The sequence below is a fragment of the Eumetopias jubatus genome, unplaced genomic scaffold (assembly GCF_037043125.1).
Source record: "Eumetopias jubatus isolate StellerSeaLion01/CBP00866 unplaced genomic scaffold, mEumJub1_p1.0 scaffold_6, whole genome shotgun sequence".
Taxonomy (NCBI): domain Eukaryota; kingdom Metazoa; phylum Chordata; class Mammalia; order Carnivora; family Otariidae; genus Eumetopias; species Eumetopias jubatus.
Window position 1 is genome coordinate 131440992 of NW_028274812.1, and position 12131 is coordinate 131453122.

General features: G+C 37.9%; 1 protein-coding gene across 1 annotated transcript in view; it reads right to left on the reverse strand.

Annotated features, from left to right (window-relative positions):
- LOC114212517 (uncharacterized) overlaps nt 1-12131 on the reverse strand; it is a gene marked incomplete at its 5' end in the record, with an annotated part of 237378 nt that overhangs the window by 155146 nt on the left and 70101 nt on the right. Inside the window, one exon of the mRNA XM_028107391.2 lies at nt 2531-2607. Coding sequence (XP_027963192.2) covers nt 2531-2607 — 77 coding nt within the window. The remainder of the gene's footprint in view (nt 1-2530; nt 2608-12131) is intronic.

Consider the following 12131-nt stretch of genomic DNA (forward strand, 5'->3'; position numbering starts at 1 on the left):
CTCACAATATTCAGTACTGATCTCCCAACAATTAAAATGTGGCTTGTTTCAGAAATTACCAGAAGATCACATATTTGGTAAGACTTTTCACCACTTCATTTTCTACCCCCAGCCCCTTCCATCCTATAAATTGATAAAGAGACTCTGGAATGGGGAAATCATTTAAATAGATGAATAGCTGATACGACATAAACTTTTTCTTTTCTTTTTTTGATGCAATGGTCAGAGATCAAGATCTATTTCCACCCTCAAAATGTTCCCCAGGCTTTTTTTTTTTCTTCTATTAACATTTACTGACTTTATTTGAGCTTCTTTTTTACTATTTATTTATTTATTTTAAGCTTCACGCATCCTAACAACATCTGCCTACTTTCCCATATTCATTTGAATTAAGAAGGATCTTGTAGTTCACTTCTTCTGACTTAAGCTTAATTCCATCAGTAGGGCCATCTGTGACAATGACTGTACCCCCACCAGAGGAATGGCCTTTTTGGATCTCGCAGCTGATTTAGTTTCTTGTGATAGAAATGATTTCCCTTAATTTGGTTAGAGCTACATTGACACAAGTGTTCATTAGGACACCCATTTGCTGGCAATTCAATTTCAAATTAAATACACTTTGTTGTAAATTTTATTACTTTTAAACTACTGTATCTATTGTCTTTAATGGCCCTATTATACAGTTATGAAGGTAAACAGATTTCATTAGTAAACATCAAACATGTTATGTTAACCAGAGTGAAATGGTTTCCTCAGTTTCTTTCTTTGGTCTCTTGGTAAGCATTGTAAGGAACTCATGAAATACCCTAAAAACTTAATCTAAATAATCAGATGCTGAATTCATGATTATCATGCTAAAGGAAAAAAAAAAGATCCTTAGTTGCAATCCCAGTTCCTTATAATTAAAGGTTTTCTAAAAATAACTTCCTTAGTTAAAATGGAACATGCACATCAAAAGGTTAATACACAGCTTTAACATGATATTAGGTACCTAGAGTTAAGTCTAGAGATTTGTGTCCCCTTGGAGCAGTCATACCCTGGACCAGGAGCCAGACCAGACCAGATATGAGCTCATTTTGAATTAGGTCCTATTACTAGTCTTTTTTTTTTCACCTCATATCCAGCACTTAATAATTTTGTGGTTATATAAATATATGTTTACGTTTGCACACTATACAAAATTTGATTATATAAAAAGCCCCCCAAAAGTCATCCATTAGTCCACAACTCAGAGATAAACACTGATAAAATACTGAGGTCTATTCATCATAGCTACATAGCTAAATACATCTTTTTTTCTCCTTTCAGAATAAGGTCAATGATGTAAGTGTTATTTTGTCACCCATATAATGCACTTTGTACATTATAGGCATTTTCCATGAGATTAAGGTTTTTTTCTACAGCATAATCTCTTATTGTTGGGTATTTAGGTTAATTCCAAGTCTCACCATTATAAGTTAGCCTATAATTAAGTTTCTTGCATATAATGTCTCGTCTACCTCCCTGGCCATTTTCCTGGTCTGAAGTCCTAGCCCTAGAAGTACAGTGATCAGGGCTACTACACTGAGTGTTGACTGACACCTCAGCATTATATAATCCTGCCCTCATGGCCTGTTCTCTGGGGCACTGAATACTCTTCACAGAGAGATAGGTCCCACTCCAATTGATATCTTATTTTCTCTGCTAGTCAGATTAGAAATTAAGTAAAATGACAATGAACGAACAGCACTGATGTCTACAACAGGATTTCTCAACCTCTGCCCTATTGATATTTTGAACGACATAACCTTTGTTGTGGAGGCTGGCCTGGGCACTGTAGAATGTTTAGCAAGATCTCTGGCCGCTGCCCACTAGATGCCATTAACAGACCCTTTCCTAGTCCAAGTTGCGACAATAGAAAATGTCTCCAGACATTGCTAAATGTCCCCTGTGGCAAAATCGATCCCTGTTGAGCACCACTGATATATGTATGAACAGTTATTACTGAATGCTTAGCATGTTCAGGGCACCCTTTTAAATATGTTATATCTATTATTTCATTTAACCCTTATGATAATCCATCAAGGTATTCTTATTTCTGCTTCACTGATGAACTGATGCTGGAGAATGTCAACTATCTTATTTGAGGACCCAAGATTCAAAGTGAAACCATCCAACTTGAAAGTCCCTCTGAACCTACACCTACTACTTCTGCATCTCCTCTTCTGACATGGAGAAGAAGCAACTGCCACTCCCAGATCTTGGAAGATCCTACCTCGGCTCAAGGATGTAAGTACTTCCTGAGAGTTAAATGAGACATGGCTCCCAGCTATACCACCATTCACTATAATGCCCCATCCCCAACAGCCGTATATGAATGAAAGGGCACAGACAAATTTCAAGAGGAAAGGAGGTCACAGTTTCCACAAACCTGATCCTTAGGGTGAATCAAACTAGGGGTGCCTGGTCCCTATAATTGACCCATATTTAATCGATAGCAAAATAAACAAAAGAAAAGAAAATGCCTTGAATCTACCATGAAGGAACATACTTCTTGAATGTTTTGTCAGTCTTTAAACAGGACATAGGAATGTACTGATTGAGTCCTTCCCCTTCAAATTTCAAATCCTGCATCAAAGAAAACAGAAATGAAATAAAATTGATTAAAAATACACTTGAAATGTTATATGCAAAAGTGGGCTTTTCTAAGACTTGGATATGCTTACTCTGAAGGTTAAGGCTCCAGGAGACAAATAAAAACATGGGAGTTATACCTTTAGCAGCCACCTTTTATAGAATATGACTTTCCTCACTCTGCTTAGTTACTTTTGACCAGGAAGGTGGAGAAGATAATAAAGAACATTAAAAAAGGAGGAAAAATGTTTGGTGGATGCAAGCCCAGTTTTCTTTATCTCTATTTCTCTCTCTCTCTCTCTCATGTACACACACACACACACACACACACATGCACACATACCACATAATGGTATACTCATACCACACAATGGAACACTTAACAAAGTGTAAACAGACATATGGCTGAATGTGTAGGATGCTAAAGATGTTAATAATAATTATGATCGTATAATTTATCATCCAATCCAGGACATTTTGGTAGGCAAAGAGGAAACAATTATTCTAGGACAACAGGCATAACCCAGGACTACCCCATGCCCAACATAATGTATAACAACCCTATTAATAATACTCATCCAGATGTTCTGAAAGGATATCATAGACAAATACCAACACATTTTGAGAAGATGAATGTTGAGGAAATGAAAGAAAGAAAGAGAGAGAACTCAAGGGAATGAAAGAAAAAAGAAAGAGAGAGAACTCAAGGGAATGAAAGAAAGAAAGAAAGAGAGAGAACTCAAGGTGGAAGCTTCAGTCCTTTATAACCTAGCCTTGGAAAAGACATAGCAGCACTTCTGCTGTACGCTATGGGTCACACAGTTCAACCCTGGTACAGTGTAAGAGGGAACTACAAAAATGTGCTAATAGGAGGCCAGGATCCTGACTCCATAGCAATCGCGAAAGCCAAACAAGCAAATGTTGGCAGTTGCTTAATTAAGTCTAAAGGTTGGAATGATTCTCCATGGCTCTCAGCTTTGTCCTCTGGACACCTGGTCCCACTCCATGGATCTTCCTTGCTTTTTTCATGAAAGCTAGCCCATATTTGCAGCTAAGTCGTTTCCTGCCAGTAGATTTGGGAGTCCAAAGACACCTTTATTTTGGTTTCTCTCTGTCTCTTTTAGTTCAAGCAGTTGATTTTTCTGCTTATCTAATTCCATTTACAACTCTGTGGGTCTTCTGTGAACCTTAGCAGAGTTCACTTCATTAGACAAAAACCAAACCCACAAATCTCTTCAAGGGAAGACCTTCCCTTCCACAGGCTTCCCCTGAAAGATGCCATGTTATGTAGATAAATAAGGTTCTTAATACAGCTCTGCCAAGAGGACCTCTAAAATAAGTATGTGAGATCTAATAAAAAGTCTAATTCTACTAAGTAAATCTTTTTTTTTTTTTTAAGATTTTATTTATTTATTTATTTGACAGAGAGAGACACAGCGAGAGAGGGAACACAAGCAGGGGGAGTGGGAGAGGGCGAAGCAGGCTTCCCACTGAGCAGGGAGCCTGATGCAGGGCTCAATCCCGGGACCCCAGGATCATGACCTGAGCCGAAGGCAGATATTTAACAACTGAGCCACCCAGGCACCCCCACTAAGTAAATCTTCTTAAATTTATCACATGCTGATTAGCAGTGAGATTTCATAACAATGCTAATATACACTTATTGAGCACTGATACCCTACAAGGCATTGTATTATATTCAGTCTCTTATTCTATGGCTATCATTATGGTTTTGCTTTATACCAGACACAATGCTAGAAACCAGGAATACAGTGGTATATAAAGATTTATATTATAGTTGACATTATAAAGTCATCTTTCTAGTGAACACTATAAATAAAATAAACTTGGGAAATGAGTAAAACAATGTCAAGGATGGTAAGAACAATCCAAAGAACAGTCTAGGGAAGACTTTTAGGGGACAAGGTTGTGGGAGGAAGGTTAGGAAAGAGTGATTTTTTTTAAATGAGATCTAGTAAAAGAATAGTTTAGCCATGCAAAAAGTGAAAGAAATTAATTGCTCTAGGTAGAAGGAACAGCACATACAAAGGTCCTGAGGTAGGACATAGTTTTATATACTTAAAAAGAAGATCAGTGTGGTCTAAGTACAGCCTCAAAGGCTGTCCTATATGTAATCAGTGATGAAATCTTAAAAATATTAAATGCATGTTTATTTATTCCTCTCTCCTATAAATCATGTTTCTCAGCAAAATTCAGCTACTATAATTCCAGACAATTGGAGGGGGAAAGGTCTTCTCAATGTGGAGGACCTTAAAAAGGAATCACAACTGGGGTGCCTGAGTGGCACTGTCAGTTGAGCCTCCGACTGTTGATGTCAGCTCAGATCACCATCTCAGGGTCATGAGATCGAGCCCCAAGTCAGGCTCTGTGCTCAGAGTGCAGAGTCCGTTTAAGATTCTCTCTCCCTCTCCCTCTGCCCCTCCCCACCAAAATAAATAAATAAATCTTTGAAAAAAAAGTCACAACTAGAATGCATGAGGCAGTGGAGAACATTTCCCCTTTTGCTCCCAGTGGATTATGAACTGGAGAAGGAGGTAAAAATAGGAGAATCAAGCAGCCAAATGTGCACACATGGTATCTTCCCCGCCACCCCAACCCTTCTTCTCCAAGGCAGAAATCCTGCAGAAATTGCAGAAGTGTGAGACAGTTTGAGGAGAAATCAAAGGACAGAAGGGTCATGTCAGGCTTTCAATTAAAATTCTGAGAAGAGACATGTTCCATGGTACCTCATGTACCAACATGGCAGGTGTGGTGTTAGTTAACCGCATTAGAGTAAAATGGGTGCTTTGCTGTGGTTAATCGCCAAGAAGGCCCAAGTTTAGGATCTATATCAGTGAGGGTCTCAGCAGAAACATATGCATTCTCAAAATTAGATGACTGGAGGAAGAAGATTTGTTTACAAATGTATTATTACAAGGCTGTGGATTTAGGAGCAGGCTGTTTCTACTGTTAGGCTTGAAGGGATGAGGAGACAGAGTAGTCACCAGACACTGGAAGGAGAGTTACATAAAGTCATCTACTCTCGAGTAGAATGGTAACCCTGGGTGGAGGGATGGAGGCAGCTTAATGCAGGGAGGGAAGAACTCCCACGTGACCTCTCTTCTCCCCTTCCTTACCATTAACAACACTCCCCATTTATGGAAAGCAACCAGACGCCATAGGGAACAGGAGCCCTACAGATGTGCCCTCACAGTTTAGTCTTGTGTGACAGAGAATACTGTAGATTTAGCCTGGCAAGCTTACCAAGGAGCAAATGTGTATGTAGAAAAAGCTGTAGGGTGAACCACTTCACTAAACTAGGAAGTCTTGCTGATGAATTGAATGAGGAAGATAAGGGGAAATAAAAAACCAAAAATGAATTTCAAATTTCTGGTCTGAGTCAATTAGTGTTCTCTAGTGCCGTTTACTGGGATAGGAAAAATGGGATAGATAATGCAAACACAGTTGTTGTGGGTTTTTTTTTTTTAAGATTTTATTTATTTATTTGAGAGAGTGAAAAGAGCACGAGAGGGGGAGGGTCAGAGGGAGAAGCAGACTCGCCACCGAGCAGGGAGCCTGATGAGGTACTTGATCCGGGACTCCAGGATCATGACCTGAGCTGTAGGCAGATGCTTAACCGACTGAGCCACCCAGGCGCCCATAAACATGGTTTTGAGGGACAAAATATCAGCTTCCAGGTTGGACGTGTTAAATCTGCAGTGTTTTTGTGATACCCGCATGGCAATGGTAAGTAGGAATGAGATACAGGAGTCTGACAGTAAGAGCAGAGGTCAGAGGTTCTGGCTGTCACCAGCAACATAATGGAATTTAGGTGATGGGAATGAGTGAAGCCATCCTGAGACCCTTCTAAGCACTTCTGTAGGCTTTGTCAATTGATGCTGATGCTCTGAGTGTCAGACCAATTTCGCAGATGGATAAATTGAGGCTTAGAGTGCTTTAGGTACTTGCCCAAGGTTGCAGCACGTGGTGGAGACTGGAGCCAGCTCTCTGTGGTTCCAAAGCTCAGCTCTTAATCCATGTAATTGGTCCTTCATGTAGTCACCTTGTCGTTTTAGAGGCTACATGCATAGGGTAACAGTTTTCTTCACTCACTTGACCCCATATAGTTTCTATTATTAGCCCTTAACTAACATCCTTGTAAAAACACCTAAGGCTTGGATCAATGCATATATATGGTCCTTTGGAAATGAATAGAATGGGCTAAACAGTAAAACTTTATTAAAACTTATGAAATTTTCCTTTGCACCAAATATTTTCCAAAAAAGATCAAACAGAGCAAGCCCAGTTTGCAAAGAGAATGAATGCCCTCATGGAGCCAACTATTTTCAAATCCTCTCAAGTACTCGAGAAGCATCAATTATTTATTAACAGTGAACTAATTAAAATTTATCACCTCATTAAGGAAGATTTTATCACAAACTTTATGATGTAACAATTATTTCATGCAGGTTTGGTCATATTTCTTCTTCCATATAAAAATATTCTTTTTTGTATAGAGTTTATTTCAAATACTTGGCAACCCAGACTTTCCACCATATCCTATTCGTCTGAACAAGTGATGGCTTGTTATAATGGAGGATTACACAGAGAACGCTTTGGCAAAAATTATCAGTAAATATTGTTGCTAAACCAGAAATTAAGATAGTTATGTTCTGCGTATTCATCCAACATCTAAACAAAATTCAAAATATTCCTAATTAGCTATAGCTAAAAAATTTAAATATTGACTTTCCAGAAATATGTCTTCAGATTTTCCTAGTCTGAACCACCTTTTCTAACAAACGTATGAAAAAATAACACACAAGGAGAACAAGATTGCTCTAGATGCTTCTATATTCCAAAAAACAACATAGGATAATGGCTCTAAATGTTGCTACATTTTTCATAAATATCCATAAATCCTCAAAAACTATTTCTATTTCCTTAACTCTCTCTGTCTCTCTCTTTTTTTTTTTTTGACAAGTAATGTAAGTCACCAAAGAACCAGTTGGATTCTGCAAACTGAGTAGATACCTATTTTTCATTTTATCTAACAGTGAATACTTTACTGGGATGTTATTATTCAAACTCTTTTTGCCTGTGGTAATGGCTAGCATAGGGAAGAAGAAAGAAATGAAGGACATAATTCAATTTCATCTAATATTTGTTGAGTATCTGTAATGTGCTAGGCACTAATCTATGGAAATTCTATGTAATAGCTGCCGAAACCTCACATTAACTATTCCAGGTAAACACTATAATTATCCTCATTTTTGAAGTGAGTAAACTGAGCAAATCAAGGTTAGATCCAGCCTGGAGAGTTGACCTTCAGAGCACATGTTCCTAATCCCTATATTATGGAGTTCTGAGTTTAATAATATTTAACCATATATTAAATGATTTGAACCAATTTTCTTTGTTCAAAAGCAATGCTTAATAGGCAAACACACCATATGAGAAATCATTACCACACAATTACATATTTAGAAATAACAAAGACTTAAGTTTATATGGAAAATCATCTCTATACTAGAATTTCATATATCAAATTTATAAAACAGTAATATTAAAATTGCCTTTGAATTTAATGTCAATTTTTCAATTTTTTTTCTAAAAACTTAAAACTTACATGAGCCATGCCAACCAATATAAGCAATATATGAAAGTAAAATCCTGCATGAAAAATGCGTGATCTACATTTCTATGAGGAATTGCTGTCTCTGGTTATTTAACTATTTTAATTTTCTCTCAGTTTTCCAAAAAATTACACATTTAAGTACATAGGTACTAGCAACTTTAACATACGTCAATCTTAAATATATATATATCACTAAACATATACATGGAATATCTATATATGATATAATGAGTAATTCTATGATGATTGAAAATGTAAATATGTCATAAAAATAAAAATTCCAAGTCAAATCATAGGTGAGAGTGGAATTATCCTTTGAAGGGCACAAACTTATGAAAACAAATCACTTTAAATATAGCATTCATAAAGTTACTTAGATTGAAGGATTAACCTAATAGGCATCAAGCTAAAGAATAATAGGCAATAATGCCTTGGAAAATTTAAATAGTTTAATCTTGCCAGATGAAATCCATAAAAATGTCTAGGTGCTTTGAACTCTGTATTAACATTTTTCAAATATCAGAGTGAAGAGTGAGGATACGCTATGGTTGATAAAAAAACAAAAAACAAAACAAGACAAAAAAACTCCCAAGAGTCTTTCTTTAAGAAACAATGAAATTTGTCTTTCCATTCTACATCATCTTCTACTCAAAGCTCATGGGAGTCAGATCCCAGACCCTTAGAAGAATGGCTTTTCTTGGAGTGCGTGGGTGGCTCAGTTGGTTAAGCATCTGCCTTTGGCTCAGGTCATGATCCAAGGGTCGTGGGATCAAACCCTGCATCGGGCTCCTTGCTCAGTCGGTTGTCTGCTTCTCTCTCTTTCTTTGTCCCTCCCCCCCCACCCACATGTGCTCTCTCTCTTGCTTGCTCTCTCTCTCAAGGGAATAAAAAAGAAAAAAGAACAGGTTTTCTATTAATATGTAGGAGAATATAAAATATGAAGACATGGGTTCAGAACGTAAGAAAATCTAAAGTTGAATTTCCAAGAAATATAAAATCAAATATGAAACAAATATTTGGTATGATCCAGAGTAGGGGAGATACTGAGAAATACCTGAGGAATAATGCACCACTTTACAGACTCATGAAAGCTTTCAAAACATACAAAGTTCCTAAATTTATTTAATTTTCAAACTATTTTTAATAACTGCTTTACTGAGGTATATCTTAGAATCATGAGGAAAAAAATATTTCTGATGTTAAATATAAAATCATGCCTTTAAAAGAAAAGAAAATAATAAAATCATACCTCTTGACTTTCAAGTAAAGTATCTACCAATGACCTAATACCATGAAAACTCTTTCTACAGTACCCTGACTTATTATTATTTTATTTTTATTTATTTATTTATTTTAGGGAGAGAAAGATAAAGAGCATGAGCAAGGGGGAGGGGCAGAGGGAGAGGGAGAGAGAGAATCTTAAGCAGCCTCCATACCCAGCAAAGAGCCTGATGCTGGGTTCGATCTCACAACCCTGAGATCATGACCTGAGCAGAAATCAAGAGTCAGATGCTTAACCACCTGAGCCACCCAGGTGCCCCTACCCTGTCTTTTTAGAAGAAGCTATTTAGGGTGACAAAATAATGGTAGTTGGTCAGGGAAAGTTCTACTTTATGGAAGAATTACAGCTAATAAATTTAAACAAAGTGGTAGAATATAAAGCCATAATTTTGCAATTCTTAATGAAATTATTATTTCAGGCAAGGATTACCGACTGATAAAATAACACTAAAAAGTGAATGGTTGATGAGGAAGTGGATATTGTTTGCTACCAAAATAATACCACACAGATTTTTATTTCAAAGGGAAAATAATAGACGAGTCAAGCTACCATCACCTTAAACCAATGACCAATTCTTGCATCATAAATGATGCAATGATCAGATATTACTCATCTCTGGCTGTGTTCAAATAGGACTTCACAATATTGTCTCCAGTGTTTTCCAGCCAAAGATATTCATCTTGAATTCAGTCAGCACCTTTGATCAACTTCCATGTTATTGGAAGTACAGGGAATAAGAAAACAGGCTAACGCCACCAGATGGAAGCGATTTCACAAGTCTGTCTATAGAATGTGTATGGTACATCTGACCCAGTCAACATGTCAGGCTTGACTTAACAGGACACAAGACGAGATGCAGTGCATGGTCCTGATTAGGTCCCAGTTTGGACAAAAATATAGTAAAGGGCATTCTGGAAATAATTGGTGAATTTGAGTATAGACCGGATATTACATAAACTTAAGGAATTCTTTTGAATTTCATTAACTATGTTGATAGCATGGACTATGTTCTTATTTTTTTAATGGCATAAAGAAGTTTACTTTGGGGGTGGGGGCTGGCTCCACACGCCTCTTACAAAACCAACATAATGATTTATGAGCTCCCCCTCTTCTTTTTTTATTTTAATTTTTTATTGTTATGTTAATCACCATACATTACATCATTAGTTCTTGATGTACTGTTCCATGATTCATTCTTTATGCATAACACCCAGTGCTCCATGCAGAATGTGCCCTCTTTAATACCCATCACCAGGCTAACCCATCCCCCCAACCCCCTCCCCTCTACCACCCTCAGTTTCTATTTCAGAGTCCATCGTCTCTCATGGTTCATCTCCCCCGCCGACTTACTCCCCTTCACTCTTTCCCTCCTGCTATCTTCTTCTTTTTTTTTCTTAACATATATTGCATAATTTGTTTCAGAGGTACAGACCTGTGATTCAACAGTCTTATACAATTCACAGCGCTCACCATAGCACATACCCTCCCCAATGTCTATCACCCAGCCACCCCCTCCCTCCCACCCCCCACCACTCCAGCCACCCTCAGTTTGTTTCCTGAGATTAAGAATTCCTCATATCAGTGAGGTCATATGATACTTGTCTTTCTCTGATTGACTTATTTCACTCAGCATAACACCCTCCAGTTCCATCCACATCATTGCAAATGGCAAGATCTCATTCCTTTTGATCGCTGCATAATATTCCATTGTGTATATATACCACCTCTTCTTTATCCATTCATCCGTCGATGGACATCTTGACTCTTTCCACAGTTTGGCTATTGTGGACATCGCTGCTATGAACATTGGGGTGCACGTACCTCTTCAGATCCCTACATTTGTATCTTTGTGGTAAATACCCAGGAGTGCAATTGCTGGATCGTATGGTAGCTCTATTTTCAACTGTTTGAGGAACCTCCATACTGTTTTCCAGAGTGGCTGCACCAGCTTGCATTCCCACCAACAGTGTAGGAGGGTTCCCCTTTCTCCGCATCCCCGCCAACATCTGTCGTTTCTGACTTGTTAATTTTTGCCATTCTGACTGCTGTGAGGTGGTATCTCATTGAGGTTTTGATTTGGATTTCCCTGATGCCGAGTGATGTTGAGCACTTTTCCATGTGTCTGTTGGCCATTTGGATGTCTTCTTTGGAAAAATATCTGTTCATGTCTTCTGCCCATTTCTTGATTGGATTATTTGTTCTTTGGGTGTTGAGTTGGGTAAGTTCTTTATAGATTTTGGATACTAGCCCTTTATCTGATAGGTCATTTGCAAATATCTTCTCCCATTCTGTTGTTTTTTGGTTTTGTGGACTGTTTCTTTTGCTGTGCAAAAGCTTTTTATCTTGATGAAGTCCCAAGAGTTCATTTTTGCCCTTTCTTCCCTTGTCTTTGGCGATGTTTCTAGGAAGAAGTTGCTGCGGCTGAGGTCGAAGAGTTGCTACCTGTGTTCTCCTGTAGGACTTTGATGGACTCCTGTCTCACGTTTAGGTCCTTCAACCATTTGGAGTCTATTTTTGTGTGTGGTGTAAGGAAATGGTCCAGTTTCATTCTTCTGCATGTGGCTGTCCAATTTTCCCAACACCATTTGTTGAAGAGAC